The following is a 25,471-nucleotide window of genomic DNA, read 5'->3' as shown; positions in this document are numbered from 1 at the left end:
ACTGTTTTCTGTAATTATAATTTATACAATGTTAGCTACGTTTAGCTAGCTAGCTAGCTACAATCAATTTAGTTAGCTAATTGTTCATAACTATTGAAGGCTTGTTAGTGGTCAGCTAGCCATTAGCTATCGCTTATCATGAGTTTGTTACCTGAAACAAAGTCAGTGCTACAATGAGAGCACCTATTCGACCACCTTCGTTCGACAGACAGGAAAACGTAAACTGATTTTATATATTTTATATATGAAATAGGTGAAATATCGGTAACAACCTGTACCTAGCTAAGTAGGAAAAAATGTCCTTGTTATCCACCCTTGTTATTTTTTCAACACTTTCACGATTTTTTTTCTGTGCCGGCAAATAAGTCAGAGGTGGTCCAGTGCTAGCTTTTGGTTGCTAAGGGGACGTGTATCCACAACCCTATATAAATGAATGGAACTTAACATATATTTGCTAGCATACTGTATAAGTGTCCTGCCTTGCGTATTTGAGGTTAATATGAGAAAGGGTGGTCCCTATCAGCACGTCTAGGAATCCATACATATTCACTGTTGTAACTCAAGTCGCAGGACGCAAAATAGCCGTTGGGAAAGCAGTTTGAAAGTATGAAGCAACGTCTGCGCCATTGGCTTTAATGGGTCACGATGAGATCATTACGAGTGTGTTGCTAGTCTTAAAGTTGATATAGTAAATAAGCCTGTATTAGTATTACTAAATGTGTATGTATGATGTTGGTTTATTTATTTATACAGTTTATTATGTGTATTTTTACAGGACTTACATTTTAATAGGTACAATGTCCCGTTATTTCTCAAAAATACGAAGTAACAACGGGCAAGCACCAGCTATAATAATCGCAGGGATTCAAGCAAGTTTCACAATAGTGGGGTTAAAAGTTAAATTATGTATTTTTACAAATTTTCGAAATGTAGTTTGTTCCTGAGGTCAGCGCAACAACCTGAGCCCAACGTCAGTCTGCTCATCAGTTTAACTTTCACTCCGTTTGTAATCGGTGCCATATTAGCGAGTAAACACAAACCCAATAATAAACAAACACAGACCGGAAGTTAACTTAGGGCCAAGCGCATAACCTTGGCAACGCGCGTGCGTCCGATGAAAGCGTCTATAGAGATGCCTTCATGATATGGACTGACATACGGTTAAATACGGTTTCCCAGGTCACACATGGGCATGATACAGGTCCCAGAGAATCAGTTTCCAAAGTAACTCTGATAATGGTTTTGATATAAAGAGTACATGAAACCTGCTGGACGGTGGTCCTCCAGGTCAGTGGGTAAGACCCAGCTGGTAGGTTGTGAGAGTTGCAGCAGGTCAGAAGATAACTAGTAACATCATTATAATAATTTCATTGCGGTTTCAAATGCAGCATATGTTGCTTTGACATGTACTGAAATGTTTTTTATATATAAAAAAATGTATTTGCCCAATAACCCCCAATCCTCTAAAGTTTTATAACTCCAGATGTGAGCATCACAGAGACCTGAAAAATAGCTTTAATGAAGCAAGACACTTGCACCATTTACAATATGATTGTTTGTTTATATTCATAATTTAGGTAGAAATAAAGTGCCACACACGCAAAAAACAAAAATTAAGTTGTTCTCCTTTTGTTTGAAATGAAATACTGCGAGCAACATAATCTAAAACAGCGAAAACTATACATTTACTGGATCATAACCTCCTTGACCACAAGTGTGCAAAATCTGAGGGCGATGTGCAGAACTACTAAAGATATGTGAAACAAAATGTTAGCAGCCCATAGTGTCTCCAAATCCATCCAAATGTCTAAATTGTGCATTGCTGTAAATCATAACATAATCAGGCATTTAATTTCATTTATATTTTCTCTCATGAAACTCACCTTTGCATCATTTTTGAGGGGGAATTACAATATTTTCATCAATGTAGGGGTCCTAAGGCTACATTTACACTTGCTCACATGTGGCACAGATCAAATATGTATTATGAACGTGTAAACAGGAAAAAAGCACATGGAATCTGAAATTTTCTGATCCATTTTGGGCCACATCCATATGTGGAAATAAATACAATAGGAATCAGATATCTGCCAATGCGACTGTCATCTAAACAGGGAGTTTTTCCTTGCCACTGTTGCCTTAAGCTTGCTCCTGTGGGGGTTAGACCAGGGTTGTCTGTGAAGCATATTGTGACAGTTTGAATGTGCTATATAAATACATTTTGATTCGATTTGATTAAACACGCAGACTGGAATTTGTGATTTTCATGTTATTCAAAATGCAATATTCTCATACACTCTCCGCTGGAAAGGGTAAATGTTAAAAGAAGTTAAATGGAGGACGAAGCCTCAGTTCAGTGGTGAATACCGAGGCTTACATGCCTATTAAGTATGTGGGGTGAAGAGTCAATATAGGCCAAAATACAGGGGATATTTCTTGCGGACCTCAAAAAGCAATAGCTTGAATTATTATTTCTCTCTTGTTCTGTGCCCATTGTAGATGGCGATATGACCGTGGCGGTGTGGTTATTTACTTTAATATCAGTAACCAAACCCTTGTATACGCATGCGAGTTGTTTCAAAGTGTAAACCGTGTGAGCGCAGGTATCGAATATGGCTCACTTTTAAAAGTAGATGTAACCAGGCAGTCAAAAAAATAGGATATAGGCAAAAAATCAGAACTGGGCATCAAGACCTGTGGTGTAAACATAGCCTAAGATATCTATGGGTCCAAAAACCTATCCAAAACCTCCCTAAAAATGAATAAAATGCTTGTTTTGTCCATAAAGCAAGTTTTGAGCTTGTAAACAAAACAAATACACCAATCAAATGAAACATCTGGACAGCATCAGGGAGGATTGGATTTTGCTAGCTACCATACTGGAGTACTTGGCAAAGTAAAAGAAATTTGCATTTATCAAAAAATTTAAAATGTAGGTTCCCACATTCTTGCCATCATGTTAATCATAAACTGTTACCACAAATTTTTTTACATAACTACATACATTCTTTAGCCAACATTAGCAAAGTATGACAGCTAGCTAAAGTTAAGCTACTTATATGTTGACTGGTATTGGTATTACTGAAAATGCTTACTTAATTGCATCCCTCTCTCTCTCTCTCTCTCTCTCTCTCTCTCTCTCTCACACACACACACACACAAACATTGTGATTGTCAGGCATGTCACATATATTGTGCATGTTTATTTATAAAACTGTAATTACTGGAGTGACAGATATGCAGTTAGTACACTGAGTGGTTTGTACTGGAGGGGCGAGGGTAGCAGGTAGGGCCGAGTAAAGCTCATGGCCAAGATGACGGTTCACTAGAGCAAGACAATGAAGCCCAGAGTGACATTCCCTGCACCAAGCCTTTACTTAACCAAATCAATAAAAGAAGGATTCCATGTAGTAAAACTTCAAGTCAATATCATTTGACCTGTTTCCTAGACAAAAATGGCTGGATACTTTCTATGTTGAATTCAGTGTACTGCACCATTTCATTTTCAAGGGTTATCACCATTATTTCAGCCTGATTTGTTGTATGTACATCTCTTAATCCATCTCAACAGCTGGATCCAATCATTTCATTTTGTTCTTCTTTTTACCATTTTACTGCAACCATTTGACATAGTTCCAATGGTGCCTTGGTTGCGATCCTTGTGGGGCCACAGTGAGCGATGTGTTGTGCAAAAACAGGGCTTTCAACACAATTCTGGCCATTCAAGGCTGGCTATGCCCACCATGCATTCCAGACTTCTGTCAAACCTGGCAGCATTGGACTTTTACTGCTCAGCCTTCTTTAAGCATATGAAGATGAAGGCAAGGCTTAACTCTAATTTGCAGTGCACGCTGCATGCCCCTGCCCAAAATGAGGCTGCCACCAGCTACAAGCTGCGAGCTGCGTGCTATTAACTGCAGGTTCACTTTCTTTTAATCTGGGCCAGAGATTTCAGACGTGTTCGGTACGTTAAACCATTACATTAAACACAATGTCTTTGTTCTGTTCCAGTCCATTTTTCCTTCACTTTCTAACAAGAAGTTCCTCATGAGTGCTTTTTTCCACCCGTTCATTAACTCTCTCCAGACTAGAATCACAGGGGAATGGAAGGAATTTTGACAAGTGAAAGGAGGAAATTTTAGGGCAAAGGTCTCCATTTTACTTCACTTCCTTCAGCCATTTGTGGGGACATACGGGTCTTGGGTAATTCTGTACAGCAAGCTTGTCTCATGACGTACAGTAATCATCACACCTGGTACATGACTTAAAGTAAAAACTTTTTAAATCCCCCCAACTTGAAACAGTTTTCATCTTCTGAATGATGTTCTTTACCTAGCTGAATATGATGGAACTATTTCCTGCGAATGAGTCAGTTCAGCCATTTCTATGGGCATTTTGAGTCTGTGTGCGATGGAGAGGGTGACCTGCCAAATATCTGCAAAGCTCGCTCTACCACTTTACTATCTGTGGCAGCTCACTGTAAATGGACCCTTATCTCTGCAATAAAAGCCAGGGGGCACAGAATGAATTCGCTGCTTCAGTGGCTGATCCATTTCAATCCTCAGTGAGCAGCAATTGAATTCCCATCCCTTCCCCTAAGAGGATTTGTGCTCCAGGGATTCATGAGGCTACAGCATTGCTCAGAGAGCAGGAGACAGAAGGAAGGGGGGGATGGGGGAGAGAAAGCCTTGAGGAGGGGGGAGAGGAGAGAGAGAGAGAGAAAGAGAGAAAGAGAGAGCGAGAGAGAGCGAGAGCAACAGAATTACATGATGATCACAGAAATGCAAAACAAAAACCTCCTGTAAGAAACAGAAGATAATGACCTTTGTAATAGGTCAATATAAAGGACATGAACTTCATACAGCCTATCCTTTGTGAGCCAAATCATGATGAAAGTGTCTTCTCTGGCTTGTTAACTACAATAGGTTAAGTTGATTAGCATTCAGAAACAGAATGGCATGAAGATTTCAGAAGGCAATACAATTAAGGTTTACATCTTTAAAAAGCAATACTGCCACACCATAAGTCTGATTTCCATGAAACTACCATGAAATGGTACACATAATGTCTTGAATCAACTCACAAATTTGCAAATGGAACCACTAGTCCATCTGCATGGATTTTCCGCCATGTTTAATTTTTGGAAAAAACATTGACCTTTGCGGAAGTAACTGCATCTCATAATTTTTTTTTTTTATAGCAGATAGCACCTCATCATGGTCTATCCCTTACGTGAATAATGGTGGGTTAAGTAGGCTACTACTCTAAAGCTGCTGTTTACTCTTAATAGTTAAATTCTTGATGCCACATTTCCAGTTTATTTATTTATTTATTTATTTATTTTGTAAATGTTCGTACATAGGCTTTATATAAAGGTATAACCTAAAATACAAGCGATTTCTTTTTTCTTTTTTTTACTGCGGTATAAAATTGAGTATCAAAAAGCGTAGAATTTCACTGGTATTGGTATGGACTACCAAAATTCTGGTATTGTGACATCCCTTGAGTGGCATATGACATAACGACTCTTAATTCTAAGGGGGTGGTGCCGATCACTACGAAACTCACTACGGTGATCTGCTACTCCATGTGGAACTTCGTCACCTGGAAACTGCCTAGGAACTGCATTCGCCGACACGTAGCGATCATACTTAGCATTTTCTTCAGGAAATGCACCCCCTAGTTATTACTATAATAATACTTGCTGTTGTTGCATTTGCTGTTAAATACTATTATTTCATCTTTTGTTTCTTTATTTTTAGTTTTCATCCTTAATGTTTACTTTTATTTTCAGTATTATTTTTTAGGCTCTGCAACATTAATAAATGCATTTACTGCCAATATAGAGAGAAAGAGAGGGAGACTAACATACTGAGAAAATTCAGGACTAGAGATGGGAATAAGGATGGCGCGAACTGATGGAAAGTCAGGATATCAGTGTATGTATACACAGTAGATATAGGCTATGTGATGTAAAGGAGAAGTGCCGGCCTCAGGCGAGGGCAGCAGATGGGAGAATCTTATGCCATTAGAGACTAATCCTGTGACATATTTAGCACCCACCCCTGCTGTACAGTCCAATGCATGCAGACCCCACCCCTACTGCACAGTCCAATGCATGCAGACCCCACCCCTACTGCACAGTCCAATACATGCAAACCCCACCCTTACTGTACAGTCCAATGCATACAGACCCCAGCCCTGCTGGATAGTCCAACACACTCCACCCCATGTATACTAAGCAGTCCAGTAAGCACAGGTCCTCTGTTAATCTGGCAGTCCAATATATGCAAGTCACACCACAAATAGGTGATCACATCTGGCCAGACCCATCAGCTAAAGTGTTTTTTAAAATCACATAATTCAGAGAATATTTATTTCAGAATTTCTCAAATGTTTGTAGTCAGGCATGTGAAATAGAAAAGAACAAAAATGTGTCTTCATTTACGCTCCTTAGTGTTGAAATGAAAAACTAGCAGACATGGTGCAACAAGATCAGCAACCATGATTAGTGAGGGTTGCCACAGTATTCAGTTACTGCCTGATTCCTAGCAGTGAGACTAATCTCATCACAGATTAATGACTCTATCATGCACACGCCAGAGGCTGGGAGACTGAGAGTCAAGATTCAACACTCCATACAAATGGAAATCAGCACAGATTGTTTATACTAACCAGATGTTCAGCTCCATATTCTAAATATTCCAAATTCTGTCTCTGCCTCTATAGCTGGCTAAATGCAGGCAGCACTGTAACCTTGAATAAAGACGCGCACAATGAATAGAAGGAAGAGAGGTGTTAACCATCTGGCTGACATGAAACATCTGTACTCTTCCTCTGCATCCAGTCATAAGCACTGGATTCATCTAGATGAGTGTATATGAGAGAATGTAGATGAGTAAACAAAACAAACCATAGCTTTCCACTTACTAAAAGGTATGGCCTCATTTGTAATGACATAGCAGTTAGGTAATACCACAGCATGCAAATAGGTTCCATTTTTGTAAGCTAAACCAAACTCATCCAACCTGATCACTTTATGGAAACTTCCAACACCACCAAATCTCTGTGGACTGCTGTATCATTTCAAAATGCAGTTTTCTAAATAGTTACTGAATACATAAATCCTTCATAATAAAAGCCATTTTCTTTCTGAAATTTGGAAACTTTATGATGATGGCTTGTTTGGGGATGGCTTATGACAGTGGGCTTGCTCACAGAGGACCAGGTCAATACATACAGACACGTACACACACGCACATGCACACAAGCACATGTATACGCTCAGGCCTGCACGCACATACATACACACACTTGCATGCACACATACATACAGGCACACACGCACCCAGTTTCCCTGCGGATTAAGCAGTTTATGCAGCCACCCAGGGTACAGCTGCACAGAGTGAAGATTAGTAGGTTTCACACCCCCAGCCTGGGCAGGCTCCACCAAAGCACTACACCATGACTAGCACAGTGCAGCACAGAGGGAAAAGGAAGAGGCTTTATTCGCAAATCTGGACACAAATCAGAATGATATAAAAACTAAATTTGGCAGCCTTCACTGAAAACATTTGTGCAGAGCGATCTATGGCTGCACCCCGGTGTGAGCGCCCAAGACTGAAAGGCAGCGAGAGCGAGAGAGCAGCCCTGATGGAGTGGAGATGCAGAGAATCGGTCTACAATGGAAGGCAAATGGAGTAACAGACAAGAAAGGTGAGGATTGAAAAAAATGAAATCATGTCTTCGAGCCCACCTCCCCTTCCCTTAAGTGGCTTTTGTCACTTGCCACTGTAAATAAGAATTTGTTCTTAATGACTTGCCTGGTGAAATAAAAAAAATTAAATCGTGTCCAAAGTACTACAGGAACACATTGACAGTGCAGTGAGTCCCTATACCGTGCCTACCCCAGTCTTTACTTCCACTCCCAGCCTGTGGTCAGCTGCCCCACACTAATCACAATGTGAGCTGCGACTGTGAAACACGTTCACGTGCTGTTCATGTGGCACTGCTGCGCTGAAAGGGGCCAGTGAATTCCTAATACCAGACACGCAGCCGCTGGAGCCCTGCCCTTGTGAAAGTAATACTTTTTCTCCAGACGGGATTTATACCTTGTGAAGCCTGCTGGTCTGTGTTAATCATAGGGCAGAATTCAGCTGCAACCACCCCACGTTCATTTCAAATCAACAAGCAAAACACCTCATATGATTTTACACACAGTATGGTACTAAAGATATTGTGATGTGCTCAGGGCTCATACTTATGAAGTATGTGAAAGCAGGAGTGCTGATACAGGATCAGGTTTCCCTTGTCTATATGCTGACCATCCATTATTAACTAAAAGGCTAAACTGATCCCAGATCAGCACTTCTGCTCTCAGATGCTTTATAAATATGGGTCCAAGTCTGGCATCTCTTGGCATTAGTGTTCAACTGCATAGCTCACATTTCCAGATCTAAAAGGACGGAGTGTAGCACAGTGGGTAAGGGATTGGGCTTGTAACCGAAAGGTCGCAGGTTCGATTCCCGGGTAGGACACTGCCGTTGTACCCTTGAGCAAGGTACTTAACCGAAATTGCTTCAGTATATATCCAGCTGTATAAATGGATACCATGTAAAATGCTATGTAAAAGTTGTGTAAGTCGCTCTGGATAAGACCGTCTGCTAAATGTCTGTAATGTAATATCATCATCATCTCTGTACTTTAGCAATTTTCAGCATGCGTACCGTTTTTGCACATGCTGGTGTGATGTATCACAATGATATTGTTCCCCTGAATCAGGGGTGCACAACCCAAGCTGATCTGTTTCAGGATTCTGTGCTAACGTCTGCTCTGAAGTATCCAATTCAATAGCTCAATCATACCTTAATGTGACATTTGTATAAGCACCAGGTACAGCAGCAGACTGCGCATCCTAAATATTTTAATGTGATCAAGTACAGGAGTGAATTAGTGTAGTTTATAGAGCTGTCAGAAAACTAAAACTAAGGTAACTGGTTGGGAAAAAAAACAGCACCCTGCGTAAAATTCCAGCAAAGACCAGCTGGGATTCTAAGCTGCTCGTACACAGCTGCTCTGTAGCTGGTCAAAGCTGCTCTATGGCAGGTCAAAGCTGCTCTGTGGCAGGTCAAAGCTGCTCTGTGGCTGGTAAAAGGCGATCTGAGGCTGGTCTGCGGCTGGTCTGTAACTGGTCAAAGCTGGTTAAGCTGGTCGAGTAAGCTGGAGCCAAAGCTGACTATAAACTGGTCAGGTGGTGAACTGCTGGTCAACCACTTAAAACCAGCTACAAGTGTTGAAAGCACAGTTTAAACCATCTTGACCAGCTTAGTCTGGTTTAAGCTGGGATTTTCAGCAGGGCACACAGACCGGTCCTTCAGGACTGGCGTTGTGCACCCCTGCTCTAAATGCTACAGTCTACAAATGTTAGGAATACTGAATTGGCACTACTAGTATCCTTGACATATTCCAGAACCATTCCATGGGAAAGGCCTGTTTCTCAGTATCCCTTTTTTTATCCCATTTTTAATATACATATTCCTTACCTATCTATGCATGATTCCAAGTCAAAAATTCTGTTTTATTCATTTTAATATACAATGACTGCCTGAAGGAATTATGAGGAAGATTTTAAATATAAGCCTGTAAAAAAACGCCCAAATCCTGGCTGAATTTGTTTACGGAGAAACCCTCTCACATTTCTGTCATAGGCCATACAGTAACATCAATCTCTGCAGTGTACTGTTCATACCAATAAGGATACCATACCTCTAATACCAGAACGATATGCTATCACTATCAAAACAGAGTGAATGACAAAAAATGCATCAGCAAAAATGTAAAAATATTACAGACACCAATGAAGCAATTGTGGTGGTTGAGTTCTTTCTTTCCATGGCTTACGTAACTTAACAGGGACTCCTGTTTCAGTTCACTGGCACCATTTCTCTGTCTGCAACCTCAGCTTGCCTAAGACTGTCTGACATTCAACCACCCTAAAAATGCCCCTCTGCACACATTTACAAAAACATCATATGTCTGGTCTTTAGCTCAGATTATTTGTGCAAATAACTGCTTCTCTGTACTGAAAAGGGAAAACTAAAGGGTCAGAAAGAAGGTGGGGCCACATCAGTGCTCTACACATGTTTGCCATCTGTTGGAATCAGTCTTCGTTTTAATCCAGGCACTACAATGTACCCACAGTAAAGGGACACATTACTGGACGTTACGCAACGTATTGCTCTTCATACATATATGTCAAAATCTAAGCCAAGCCAAGACCATTTTCCCACATGCCTTTCTGTGTGTGGCCAGTTAATGTTCAAAGGCAAATTTCACTTCAAATTTTAAATTAAAATATTTTTCAAATGGATATTACCACAGGGCAGGACTGTTGTAGCCTGTCTCAGAAAGAGGAATAAAACTTGGGTTCAAAAAGTTCAGATGAAATATCTAATTCATATTCCGTTCTTCTTGAATAATTAAACTCTGGCAGCAGAAATAGCTTTCACAGCTCATCTGTTCAGCCTGGTTTTAAATCTTTAATAATTCTGTGGCAGGATGAGGACCCCACGGAATAGTGAGTGGCATGCTGCAGCTGGAACCACAGCCTGCACACAGGAAGACATCAGGTGGCGATACCCTGAAAAAAACAGACCTTTTCACCATTCAGTGCAAACCAGGGAAGGACCTCTAAGAAATTTGACAACCAAAAACGACCGTCACGTGTCTGCCAAACCCCGTTTTCTAAACCGCTCGATTCTTTCCCTCTGCTGTAATTCTTCAGGAATGTGCGGTTTAAGGCTGCAGACATTTCCTCAGTCTTAGAAACAGCACCCTCTCTGGCTTCGTCCCTCAGCTTACTTTTTCCATATGAAATCCACGCAAGGCCTTTAAAACTATTGCCTTCTTCTCTCTGTTATCAGCTGCTTGCACTTCATAAATGTGAAAAAAAGAATCCCTGACCAATGAGACAAGTCACGTGAAATAAGGTCCATAATTACGGCATGTGCACATCTTGGGACTGACTGCCACATCACCGACCAGGACATACTGTAATGGTTAAGTACTGCCCTCTCTGCCTGCTGAAGGCCACTGTGGTCTTCTAGGAACACATGGCAACGCGCAGCTGGGCAAAATGCCATGACGACCAAGATCCATAAACAACATCCATACGACACAGCATGGGCATGTGATGGCCCCAATTTGAGCTCTGTAAAGAAAGGAACTACTGTACCCTTCGACACCCTTCAAATAACACCTGTCCAAGCAAGCCAGTCATAGTGAATCACAGTGCATGATGTGAAGAGCAGGCCAACACACACAGTATAATATCCAGACTAGCTGACAGAGACGGAGGAAGAGTGCACATTGCAGAGTAGCGTGAGATGAATCAACAGCCCAGCTTTAACACGGGAAGTCATGGGCACAGATAGCCGCAAGCTATAAGTACACAGATAAAGCCAGCTCTGTTGTTTTTGTAGAGGCTTGCTTGTGATTTTCCACCAATTACCGCTGTGTAGACTCCTCAATGGGCCCGCGAAAATTAGCTGTCAGTTGGTTTGATTCATCGTGTTACATTTTGAAAACAAAAATCTCATTTCTTCAGGCGCTCGTTTTTTTTAAAGCTTGAATCCGATAAACAGCCACCTCTGAAGCATGGCACTAACTGGACACAGACATGGCTTTCATTTCCATTCCAATATTGAGAAAACCCACATGCTGATGGGTGTTAACAAAGAGTCCATTAACAAAGATTAGCTCCCACTTTCAGAGAGGCTGCATTAATATGGCTGAGAGCACACAGGCATGGGGGGTCACAGCAGTACTCAACATGGAGTGATTAAAGAGCCAACCCTCCCACCCCCCAATCTCCTCTCCATCTCTCGCTCTTATTGCTTAATTTCCATCCTCCATCGGACCCCTGTCACTGTTAAAAGCTTTCACTCAGTGTTTGTTTATCATTTTAATTCCTCTTGGTTCAGACCTGTGAATAACATCTATTGCCATGACCTCTGCTTACGCTGAACATCTGGAGAGATGAGGCAGGCCAGCTGTTTCGTTTTTTTTCTTTATTAAAATTGCCTGATTAAGGTTTGCAAGCAAGGTCAAGTCTATGACCTTAGGCAAAATCAAACACAGCAACATACGTGACATCCCAAAGAGTTTTAGTCATTTTTTTGAGCATACGTAAAAAGGTGAACCTTCATAGTCTTACAAATAAGGGGTGCAAGAAATACATGTAGACATCGATCTGGCAATCCCACTTCAAAAGTTAATACTGATCCGTTTATTCTTCAATGATATGATTCTTCACTGCTGCAGAAATATTTCAGCAAAATACCCCCAGTTGTACTGGTCATGTGGATGAGCCTGAACACCAAGTTCACATTCCATTGGTCCAGGTTTGCCCCTCCGCACAAGGCCCATCACCTGAGTCGCTCAGTAAATATCCCCCAGCATAAATGGCAGGAGTGGAAAATCCAGGTCCAAAAAAGTCCTCCCCAGTATTTTGTTCTAATCACCCTGATTTGCTGATTAGCACAATTTTTCAGCCAGGAGGTAGAACCAATTAGTGAAATCAGCTGGCTGAGAAGGCTATGAAAGTCACGCTAAATAAGTCCATCAAAAATACCAGAAAACACATTCCCTTCACATTAAAATGTATATTTTATAGCCCAGTAAATTAGTAGCAAAGTCTAACCTTCTGAAGCTACAATCAGACACAGGGGACACAGGGACCATGACATCACAACCAGAACTCCACAATTCAATTGCAGTAAATAACAGGCAGGCCTGAAGCTTAGACATAAGGGGTTAAGTGGAAAGAAGACATGCAAGTAAACATCCATTGCTCATGAAAATATATTAGTACATGGCTTCCCCCAAATTCTTTGACAATGGAATTTGTTAACAAAGGTCCACAAATTCAGGGACGTGTGAAAATGCATCTGCTTTGACCGCTTATAATGTTAATAATAATAATAAACCTGAAAATAGATCATTTCTGTCACAGGTACATCCAAATTAAAGGGCATTTGCTCTGAAATTAAAATACAGTGATAGATTTATTAGGTAATAATGTGCTACAGGTAACATTTCACTTCAAGCACATCACAAGCAGAGACCACACACTCAAACATCCCAATACCAGAATGGCACTGGCACTTTAAAGGTCTTAAGACACTCAATGAATCTGACATTGAATTCTGCATTTTTGATTACCACCCTTTCATGAATGATACAATATGTATGCAGAACCCTAAGTAGAGCACCAGCAGCTGAACCCAATATTTGGAACATCATTCACACACATGCACAAAATATGGAAACCAATGGGTGTGCAGGAACTCCACTGAGAATCTAAAATGCAATATCTTATGCCTTACCTGGCAGATACGTAAACTGATAAACAAGGGAGAGGTTTCAGCAAAGAAAGCTTCATTTCTATTTTCATTTTCATTTCCTCCCGAGGATGTAAGATGTGACATTCTCCCCTCCTCTAATGCATTAGCGAGGAAAGAACACTATTTCAAACTCCCAGAAATACATCAGATTCTTCCCCTTGATCTCCATGAGTAAGCCAGTTACAAAAGAGTTTTAAAGGCTAGAAGAAGGCTATTGCTAAAAAATCAATCTGAACTTTTAAGAGCTACATACAGTTGTATCTTTTGATGAGCTATAAATACAGCAAACCTCTGATATATTTTTTTCTGATAAATTCATAAATGTGCATTTGTCTGAAACATGAACTGAATTAAGTAGAGATGAGCTGCAATATGAAAATGTAAGCATTCACCATTAAAGGCACTCACTGGTGATCCTTTCAACAGGGATTGCACAGATAAATGCAATAAAAGCAAGAGCAATAACCACAGGAAATTATTATTTTTTCCCGGCAGAATGGATTAATATCCGACATAGTACATTTTGTGAGCTCCTTGATGTTAGCAGGCTAACCAGCAGCAAATCTCCCACTACTGCAGTCCAGTGTTTTGTAATTTCATAGCATGGGGACTTATATGAATATATTGTCACTGATGTACTAGTCGACAAAACTGGGATTGCTTTATTGTTTTTGAGTGATAAATGAACCAATACACATTTGGCCTAAAGGCTATCACACACACACACACACACACACACACACACACACACACACACACACTCACACTCACACTCACACTCACACTCACACTCACACTCACACTCACACTCACTCACTCTCACACTCTCACACTCTCACACTCTCACACTCTCACTCACTCACTCACTCACTCACTCACTCACTCACTCACTCTCACACACACACACCTCTCTTCCAAAGGTGGAAGAGAGGCCAAACAATAGGTTTAGGGCTTTTTTGGAGGTTCAACCACAGTAAATTTGTTCTAATAAAAATGTAAAATAAAAATGAGCTTTGTTTTTCTTTATTAAAACAAAACAAAATGTATTTCAATCATGATTTGTGCTGTAGCAAATGTAAAAACAATGTTTAAAACAAAACGATGATTTAAATAATATTTTTGTGGGTGATGTGGGTGGCTGTTCACATCATCCAAATCAAACCGTGCTTCAGAGACCAAAGGTGCCAAGACATTAGAACCGCCCCAATTTGCATGCACCAAATTTGATGCTGAAGCATATGAGTGGATGTAACAGAAAAGATAATTGTACTGCCTTCTAACAAGACACCACATAATAAGCCATTTGACTTCACTACAGCTATATCCAATTCATTCCGAGCCAGGGCTATCCAACCATGAGGAGCAGGTCATGCCATTTTCTGTTCTTTTTTTTTGTTGATGACATTACGGGCAAGGTTGCTGGAGAAGGCCCCAAGAGAGCGTTGATAAAGGTCTGAGGGAAAGGCCAAAACAGACTGACTTCACATAGTGCGATACAGCAACAGGAGTAAACAAGGAGTCCTTTTCCTCACTTTTTGTTTTGTTTGAACTGGACCAACACAGTCAGCGCAGCCACACAATACAATACAGTCAGTTGCTGCTGGTGCACCAGCCCAATAAAAGACAAAAGCAGTAGCTGTGGAGTTGAGTAATCCAAACTGAGTGTTCTTACTAGCCATCTTGCAGTTATATTCAAAAATGGAAACACTTTTCTAAATGACAAACAGCACATTTCTTACCAATGTCAATGTTTGTTTTTTGTGGTGGGCCTATACCCTAAATGTAACCTTATGAACTTCACTCCAATCAAACTTTATTTTTTCTTCCTTCCCAAAACAAAAACTGCAGAACTTCTTGAGTGCTTTCTACTTGTATCAAGTATCAGTGTAAAATTCACAGCAGTGGAACAATATGCTGTACACAACATTTAAATACATTCCAAATGTGAAGTTTGACTTTCATTTATTATTAGTAGAAATTTAAGGATCAATTTTCAAAAGCAAACCTTAAAGCGCCTGTGAACAACATGAGAGATGAAACCATACATACCTTCACTTTTCACCACAATACTTCTTCAGTAACTATGAATGTAATCACAATGGATTACACTTGAATCTTTGGTAAATAACCACAGTTAAACACTGGAGTTGAATATGGATACTGTGGTGATGTCATCAATTTCAGGAATGTTTTCATAAATGATAAATTGCTAATTATTTCATTATACCTTTACGACTCCAAATTCACCCTAGTGTGTTTTTCACTTAGCTTTCACTGTAAAATGATTCTTAAGTTGCCAGTGTCACTACTGTTGAAGTCAATTTATGACTTTAGCAATTGCTACATTCGTTGCTTCTTCTTACTAGACAGTAGCCAGGCCTTGCAATTTCAGTCAAACACCTTCATTTCAAAGAACATGCTATTCATTACCTTAGCCACTGTTCTTTGAACTATTATGGAATGGAATACATCTCACCATGATGGCCTTGTGCATTGCACACACTCAATACATAAACAGAACCACAACACAAACTGAAGAAAACAACCGAGCTGATCCATGTCAGTAGGTTTTCACCTTAGTACTGGATGAAAACAGCCCTGAACCATGTTACAAACAGCCGGGATGATCTTTGTAAGTAATTCCAAATGAGCAGTATTACATTAGTTGAATGATTTATTCAGAAGTTGCTGTTCTTCAGGGGAAGGTGTAAAGACCTATTCAATGTCATGAATCATAATGCAGTGCAGAGGACATTAGCTTTATCTTTGACATGCTCTATGCAACTTCTTTAACAGCTTGTTGCTGTTTATTCCCACTGTTGTTGGTTATTCCTCTGCTTACAAAAACAACCTAAACCTAAGCACTTAGCATCTTGTAATATTTAAAATACGATGTATGCCTAAGAGCTGGTGAGTTCTTTATTTTCACACCCATTTTGTGGAGGAAAATAACGGAAGAATCAATGGGACCAGGTATACAGTATTACAATAACATGCACCCTTCCACATCTTCCTCATGGCAAATCCACATCAGCAAACTGGTTTGCCCTGACGCCTGCAGCCAAACTGGCCAGTCCATATAGTTTCCATACAGTAAAGGGCAGACAAACACAGTGGAGGGAGGCCAAGTGCACATTCTCTCCATGGAAATCGATCCTGGATACAGAACTGTAAATGCATAAAGCAGACAGCAGGACTAATGCATAGGGGTTTCCTTTCAGCACATGGCCGCTCTGCCAAGTCCCAAAGTCCTTCCAAGAAAACTTTCCATTTGCTAAGTTAATCAAGCCGGGGGGCGCAGGGCTGCGGGGAGGGGGGTAGGGGGGGGACTGGTTCCATTTGGGCCCATAAGGGGCTGCGCATTGCCATTCTTTTCCAGGGTACTTCCATTTCAGAGCCTTAGGCCTCATTTTTCTCATGGGGAATGCAGTCTGGCTCAGTTTTCAAACTCTGTGTATGATTACGAGAGGCCAGCACTGATCACCTCTTGCCACGTCTCCAGTGCCACGGCACTCTGCTGTCCTCCCAGAAACCCTCAACTGAGAAGCATTCAGGTTTTTCCTCAAGGACATTCTACCCTGGTTTTGGCATCTGTCCAAAGGCTATGGGCTGAAAAAAGAGCCAAACAAAAACATGGACGACTCGTTTCCTACCAGAAAACACTCGCTGTGTGCTTTCAAACAAATGTGCAAAGATCTGTGAGATGTGAGCACAACAGATGTAAACATCCACTATCTGAGAGACTGCAATGAACTAGCACGGTGCCTTTCTAGTTCTTCTTTTACTTTCCTCATCTTCACTCTTTCCGTCTGTCTGAAAAATTCATAACCACGTTATAATGCCACTCTTTGCAAAGTACAAGTGTAACCAAAAACTAGACAGTAATGACAAACAGCAGTTCTGCTGAAAGGAAGGACTACAGGCTGCCGCATGAATGATGACAAAACAAGAACTCAAAGTCCAAAGAACTTATGTTTGTGAAGTATGGAGGATTACCTAATGTTTAGCAGACCTGGACCAAATTAATACAAATAGTAGGAACTGAGACGGGCTGCTGGACTTCAGAAGAGAATCGCTCCCATGTGGGAGAGGTTTAAACACAGCGTTAACTCTGCTCAGGTTACTGGCAGCGAGAACAAATTCCATTCACAGTGCTATCCCTTGCAGAATAAATGAGTTTTTGAGGATAGCTCACACATTCTATTTATTCATTGGTATATTAAATTAAATTAAGCCTCTCCACTAGCTTTCATCCATTGCATACTATTACTTCAGGCCGTTAGATGCCCCAACTAAAATCATTCAATTTGTTATATCAGGCTATCACACCAAATGGGCAACTTGCACCGGTTCTTAATGCTCAGGAAAAACAATATAGGATGACAGTATGTCTGGATGAAGACAGCACTACGGGGCCTATTTAAAGAAGGTATTTCCCTGGCTAAGCGCACTGTGAGGACCTGTTTTCTCAACTCAGTCAGCCTTGAGATCACAATATCACATTCATTTTCCTTAGCAATGGTTTCACATTCATACCTATACTGTATACACACAGTGAGCTCCAAGTTTGGGATAAAGGCATCTGATATAGTTGATTTGGCTCCACCATTTTAATATTTGTAATCAAACAATTCACATGTGGTTAAAAAGTGCGCAGCTTCCATTTACGTGTGTATTTATACATTTTGGTTTCACCTTGTAAAAATTGCAGCACTTTTTATACATTCATACTTTGCTCTCGCCATCACTCTGATACAAGTGGATCTTGCTCTGTGACCTGCTCTCCTGTTTTTGCAGCTAACGAGTGGTTTTGAATGTTCCTCTGTAGTTCAGTGCGTGAAGTCTTTTGCAGACAGTAGTCACAGACACATCCATGCCTGCCTCCTGAAGGGTGTTTCTGATCTGTCAGAGAAGTGTTTGAGGGCTTTTCTCCATTATGGTGGGAATTCTCCTGTCATCAACAGTAGAGGTCTGCCTTGACCTACCCAGCCCTTTACAATTACTGAGCTCGCCAGTGCTCTCTTCTTAATGATGCTCCAAACAGTTGACTTTGATTAGCCTAAGGTTTGGCTTACGTCTTTGGCTATTTTTTTCCTTACATCTCATATTAGCTTTCTTGAGCAGAATTCTGGTTCTCATGTTGACAAATGCCAATAACAGACTCCAAAGGCAATCAAAAGTCTAGAACCATAGCTAGGTACTGAAAGCTATCATGTATCTGCACTAAGGAACCAATTGAACACACATGACTACTCAGAAACACCTGTGAAGCAATTTGTTTCAAACATTATGATGCCCTGAAATGGGGGACTATGTATAAATACAGTGCCAATTTCTACATGGTAAATCCAAAATTGATAAATAAACCTTTTAATAAATGATGGGAATCTGCAATTTAACCACATGTGAACTGTTTAATCAAAAATCTATAATTGTGCAGTACAGAGCCAAATCAAGAGCAAATATTTCTTTGTCCCAAACAATATGGAGCTCACTGTATTAAAATATATATATATATATATATACATAGCAGCTATTAAAATGAAATAGCCAAAGGTCTGATGCTTGTATTTGCTTTTAAGAAGGCTATAATTTTGTTTACTGTTTTGAAAGAATGTGAACTTGAAGAGAAGAGAGCCAAAGGCAATTCAGAACAATCAGAAAAGCCTAAACTGTGCAGCTCTGTCAAAGCTGTTGTTACAATTTAATGCATAATCCAAACTAAACACAACCTTAAGAAGATGTGATGTAAAACCCCAAGCATTCTTTTCAACCCAGGGATGCCTTTGAGGTGCACAGGAAGCTTAATATTAACAAAATAAGTTATTATGCCCTAACATACTCACGCAACCCAGTAGGATTATAAAAATAGATTGTTACTGTTTCTGAGAAAACTAAAGAGAGAACAAATTTCTAAACCTTAGCAACACTGGAAGATGATACAATTAGGCCATACTGTGCAACTGCTTATAAGAAACAAAAAAGTAAAAAATGAGTATCAATGGGTTTGGATTAGGGATATGATGTTAATCAATTAACATAAATGATTAAACAGTTAAATTTCAATAAACCATTTCAACAAATAACCTAATGCTGGTGATCGGATTTCAGATTAAAGAGATGTTTCTCCATCATTACACACAAATCCCCTAGACTGATGAACAAGTCATGATTCCCTCTCCTGACAGTATTAGCAAAATGCTATCTGGCCATTGCTGGAACATCGGTGCCATCTGAGCGTGTCTTCTCAGCTGCCGATCTCACCTTCAGCAGACTGCGAACCAGACTAACCCCACAGCACGTAGACATGCTCATATTCCTTAACAAAAATGCTTAAGTATTAAGACAGATTATGGCATATAGGCTATGTTGTACATTACAGCAATATGTTACAGTCGTCAGGGATACAGCCTATTAGAGGTCATTTCTAAGGGGTCTCACGGCACTTCATTATATTTTAGGCCTTTACTTACCTTTTTGGCTGGACCGCAACAGCGGGGCCAGCCCTATAAACGCAAATGTCTGTGACTGAGTGAGTGATGAAGTTACACCATTGGTCGGCCGAGTTATGAAGTTACACCATTGGTCGGCTGGATGATGTGTGTTAGGTCCAGCCATATACTAGGTTTTGACCTGGTCTTGTTTAATTTGCAGCACATCAAGAGGCTTACTTTACAAAATTGGGAACTTGCCACTATTTTGTTAAAGTGAATAGCCTACCACTTGCACCACAGAATACAGATTGCACTATTGAAGAAGTTGATCAGTTATTTTTATTATGACACTGTGTTAGCGTTGTCAGAAAGACAAAAAGCGACTAAAGCAGTTAATTTGTTTATTACAAAGTTAAGCACTAATCAGCAGCATTGTCACCAGCCTGGCAGTTCAGCCAGCCTGTAATAAAAATGCCAGCAGTCCTTCACTCCTGCGCAGATTTTTCAGTCTGTGAATCCGTGCTTGTATAATTATGACTTTAATGCACAATGCAAATCCTGTTCTAATGACTTTAGGCTACAATTCATTAATTGGTAGGCCTACTCTGAGTTATTCATTTTACAAGCCATATAGTATATTTTAAGATAATTAGTTAATAATTATTAATATAAAAATTGGGGCCGACAATCGATTAAAGGAACCGCATGAAATTTGCATCCCTAGTATGAATCCTTTCAAATATGTCATGAAAGAAATGAACTACATTACATTTACATTTAATAGATTCTCTTATCTAGAGGGGTTACACAGATTACATTTTCACGTGCAATCCATTCCTACAGCTGGGTATTTTACTGAAGCAGTGCAGGTTAAGGACCTTGCTAAAAAAGGTAAATCAGCAGGAACCAAACCAACAACAGACAAGTTACAAAATAATTTAATCACATCATGTTCTTATTGGAAGTGTAAACAGAATTAGTTGTGTCCGGAAAGGGGACTTGACAACCTAAATTAATATTAAGAGCAAACCTTTTCCTTTGAAATTATTGCATCATGATTACAGTGTCAATAGTGTAGTCATACAGCTGTCTAGGTAGCTAAACTGCTACTGTAGCATGTGTGCACAAGTGCATGCACACACACACATACATAAATATAAAATATTAATTGCACCAGCAAATATTAAGCCATACATTATCTGAATGAGGTTATTTGCATAATGAAATTACACAACAGTATATATGGTACTGAATTACATCTCAACTAGGGTTTGATGGGTTTATACTCATTGTGACAATGAATGGCGACCCTAGAAATGATCTACACAACAACTGATACACACTTTGCTTATGTGCATAAGCCAACTGTCACATATTGAGGCAGGAGATGGCCACACAAGAAACATAAGACTACAGATGGTATTTATATCAGGTACCAGCTGTCACATTGTTGTAAAAATGAACAATAAAAAATAAATAAATAATGGCAGGATATTTAAATATCAAAGAACGTATTTGCTAGGGTACCAAGGGAACATGCTTTGAAGGCCTGAAAGGCCTAGGTAAATACTATGTTAACAATGTGGTAATGCTTTACTGTGGAATCATATGTATGTACAACATTCAGTATCTCAGAGCTAGCTTTCTGTTCTACTATGAATATTACTACTGTTGCCAATGTATTTGCCTGAGATCAATATTAAGTGTGTGTTCACTCAAAATGTGAATTAAGGCATTGGCGAATATTAATCAATAGAGGAATAAAGTACTGATCACAAATGGATGCATTTCCTGTCCTAGGTCTGTGAGGGGTCTTATTGGGATTTTTATTGTAGATTAAATGCAGCTTGAACATCCTCAACTTGATTATCACTATACTCAATTAAAACAATTATTCACAAAAGGCAAATTACACCCAATAAAACATCAGTTTGTGGAAAATAAAATACTGTACAGTTGACAACAAATCTTAAAATAGAATCTTAATTTCAAACAGCATGTCAAATTTCTGTCACAGTGAAAACTGTGTACCAGCCCTACAGTATACGGCCCTGGCTAAATACAGGTCAGATAGAAAAATATTTTATCCAGTATGATAGGGACTTTCTTGGATGTCCCTGAGTGGTTGGAATAAACCCTGAATTAGAACTTTTCACAGCATGTTGTCTGCTACTGCCCTGAAATCAACTTCAGACAGTAGATCTGACCTTAAGTAAACCTCCCATTTGGAGAGGAGAGGTGGCCCTAGATTTACGCACCCCCCCCCCCCCCCCCCCCAAGCCCCCCAACCCCAACAAAACAAATAACACAGACCAAAACACCATTGCTCAAGCATTAAAGCTTTCTGAGTTGATTGTGATCAATGATAATTCTAACATGCAATCATTGAACCTATATTTTTGTAGATATTTTTGGGCGGTTTGTTGTATTTTCAAAGACAAACAGTCAAGCAAATCCAACTTTCCCATTAGAAACAACTTAAGTCAAATGCTGCAAACCAATTTCAAAGACAATGCCAACAGTGTGGGTGAAAAAAAAAATGTATCTCAAGAACAGATTAGGAAGCTTTCTTGGCTGCACTGCACAGGCCCACTTGGTGTCCTGCATGATTAACACATAGATTTGCCTGCTGGTGAGTCACAACTTGATTGCAATTTCAAAGTGCTGGCACTATTGAGAATCAATTTTGTGTACTGGCTTTTGTCCTCACAGTGATACAGCACTGCTGTAGGTGAAACAGTTAAAGTGAAGCGAAGATTCAGCAGATCTCCTGAGAGAAAGTGTCCAGCCACTTCCCAGGCAAAATACAAAGTGACCAATGGTTACTTGATATTTTATGGAAGGAACTCTGTGGTTTTAACAACACAAGCACAGAACAGCAAGATATTATTTTTTATCCTATTTGGTAACAGGCAAAGCTAGCGATTTAACAAAGCAGGCAGGGTTTTATTCATATCAAGGCACCTTGATATGAATAAAATGAGGTACTTCAACAAATTATTGCCTTTCTTTGATTTAGGGTTGCCAGAGGTTTTAAGACCTCTGGCAACATCTGGCAACCCTAAATCAAAGAAAGGCAATAATTTGTTGAAGTACCTCATTTTATTCATATCAAGGTGACATCACAACTCCACATGATGATTTACATTTAATACTGTACCATAGCAAAGATCTTGATTAAAGCAATATCCAAAATCCTCAAACCAGTCATCTGAACTACAGTTTTAAGTTACAGTAGGAGTGCAATGCAGAAGGAGTCAATAAAATGTCAAGGCATCAAAACGAGCTCTAAAAAAAAGATTATGTACGATGGTGACCGTATACAAATAATGAGCCGTTAGAAGGCAGATGTCTGATTCAATTGTACAATGTTTCAACGCTGCAGAAAGCAAGGAAGCAACACTGTTTAAGACAATAAGAAGTGACACATTGGGCATATTAACTGCAACCACACACAAACACTTTGACCCCACAGCATGAAGCAGAAGGCAAAAGACCATGACTTTCTCTGTTTTAACAAGAACCCTTTTTCCAACAGACTTCCCCGAGCATTTAATTCAATGTGCAGCCTCGAGTAGCTAAAATTTAAGATAAACAAATGAGTTTCACTTTGATTTTGGTTCAAAAACATTCCAAAGTTCAGGTGAATGAAGCTCTGGCCTTGCATAAAAGCAGACTCGTGGACCCCTGCTCATGGCTATAAAGTCAACATTCTCAACAAGCAACCTACAGCTTAGCTGTTTACACAGTGACGCTAAAGGATGTTATAAAACTCCACAAACTAATAAGGCTTCGCGACCGTTCCCAAACATTAAAAAAAAATGTTTTTCAATGTCAATGTTATTGAAGGATATAGATAAACATCCAATAGGCTATAAATGTGCTTCATTTTAGTGTGTCTATCAACACTGATGAGTTGCTACTTTGGCTCATCGGCTACGTGGTAATGTTATTCCAGTTAAGCGAAACACGTCAAATTAATGCGCTACATTTACTTGTCTGTTGACAGGCTGCATGATCGACTTGTACGCACGCAACTTTCTCTTTCAAAATCTTAATAGAACGACGCAGCATACCTTTTTTAAAGCAGTCTGGCGTGATTTAACGAGAGAGAAGATTTAACCATTTGATTCAGTAACTTTTTGTCAGTTACCATAAACCAGTCGGCTCGGATGTAGCTCCTCCTGAAAACCAGTCTACACTAAAAGGACATACTTAAAAGTAGAGTTATTAATTGAAAACATTTATCAAATTATCCAAATAACAGCAAATGAAATATTTACTAGCATCGAGACGGCTGTTTTGCTCAAAAGCCCAGTTAGTCAGGACCACCATGCTTTCCTACCCCTCCAGTCATTTGCCGCAGTAGCTATTCACACTTGACTCTCAGACCGATTCAATCAGAACTTCGCACTAGACACTATCTGCTTCCCGTTTTATCCAGGTTAATTGGTTATTCCTTTAGTTGTTAAAACTCTGCCAAATCTTACTGATTCCATTACATCTGTCGAAATTTAGGCTATCATCACATATTACACACAGTGGGAAACATACCAGTTATTATAAGTCATTTCAGAACAGTAGATTCCCTAGTCCCATTCGTATTAGGCCTTTATTTCACTGTGTAAAAAATGAACGATGGCGAAAACTATACATTTTGCTCTTATTCGTACAAATGAGCTACACAGAACTACATATAGCCTACAAGTCAATTTGCCTTCCCAAAAAGACTAGTGGAAAAACAAACCCTTCCCCCAACTGGCACAAAGAAAAACGAACCCATCAATAAAAAAACCAGGTTTAAAAGTTTGTCACTCCACTAAAATAAATGTAACAACGCATCCAGAGTCAAAGTACAGCATTCATAAGCTCAAAGTGAAACTATAATATGTCTTAACTCTTCTGATTATTGTTCGTAGCCCAACTGGAGGAAGCCTTCAATGTGTCCGATCGTAGGATATTTGCGTTATTTTTCTGCAGTAGCCCACGCGAAAAATTCAGCGTGCTTTAAACACTTAATAATAAGAACACCGTTTATTCTTCACTTCAATGAACCAGGTATCGAATCGGAAAACAATTAAAGCTTTGATAGCCGATTTCTTTTTGCGATGATTACTACAGCAGAACAGCTAGTCGGCATCAGACCAGCTATTGCAACTAATTTGCGGAGTTCGCCGTCTCTGACTTTTCTCCGCGGAAAAACGGCATTATGCGTTTTCAGAACTTACCCTTTCCCCCGTAAGAAAGGCCGCCATGCCAAGGGTCAACATTATCCAAATGTTCCTCATTATTCCTTTGATGCGTGATGGTACGAACAAAATACCAAGTCTACTCCCGCAACGCACGGCAAACCTTCGCCTTTCCTCGTCCCCCTCTTCTGTGTTACTCTCTCTCTCTCTCTCTCTCTCCCTCTCCCCCCTCTCTCTCTCTCGAATCCAACCGGATGCGTGTTGCTCTTTTATTATTATTCGGCGCACTCTACCTTGCGAAAAGGGACAGAATTTGTGACATAGCAAGACTATACGCAGGCGGAGTTACTAGTCTGTAGTTATTGCGTTTGTGTGCTGTTAAGGAGTAAGTACGTTATAACAGGTTAGGCATTTGAAGCCGTATCACGCAGCATCCAATGCAGAG

General features: G+C 39.9%; 1 protein-coding gene across 1 annotated transcript in view; it reads right to left on the bottom strand.

Annotated features, from left to right (window-relative positions):
- The window catches only part of sdc2 (syndecan 2), a 56,782-nt gene extending 31,311 nt beyond the window's left edge, over nt 1-25,471 (bottom strand). The window contains exon 1 of the mRNA XM_035431376.1: nt 25,066-25,471. Within this exon, the coding sequence (XP_035287267.1) occupies nt 25,066-25,125 (60 nt within the window). The 5' untranslated portion in view covers nt 25,126-25,471. The remainder of the gene's footprint in view (nt 1-25,065) is intronic.

This window comes from Anguilla anguilla, chromosome 8 (assembly GCF_013347855.1).
Source record: "Anguilla anguilla isolate fAngAng1 chromosome 8, fAngAng1.pri, whole genome shotgun sequence".
In the NCBI taxonomy this organism is placed as follows: domain Eukaryota; kingdom Metazoa; phylum Chordata; class Actinopteri; order Anguilliformes; family Anguillidae; genus Anguilla; species Anguilla anguilla.
The sequence above is the reverse complement of the archived record's forward strand: the minus strand, read 5'-3'. Positions and strand labels throughout refer to the sequence as shown.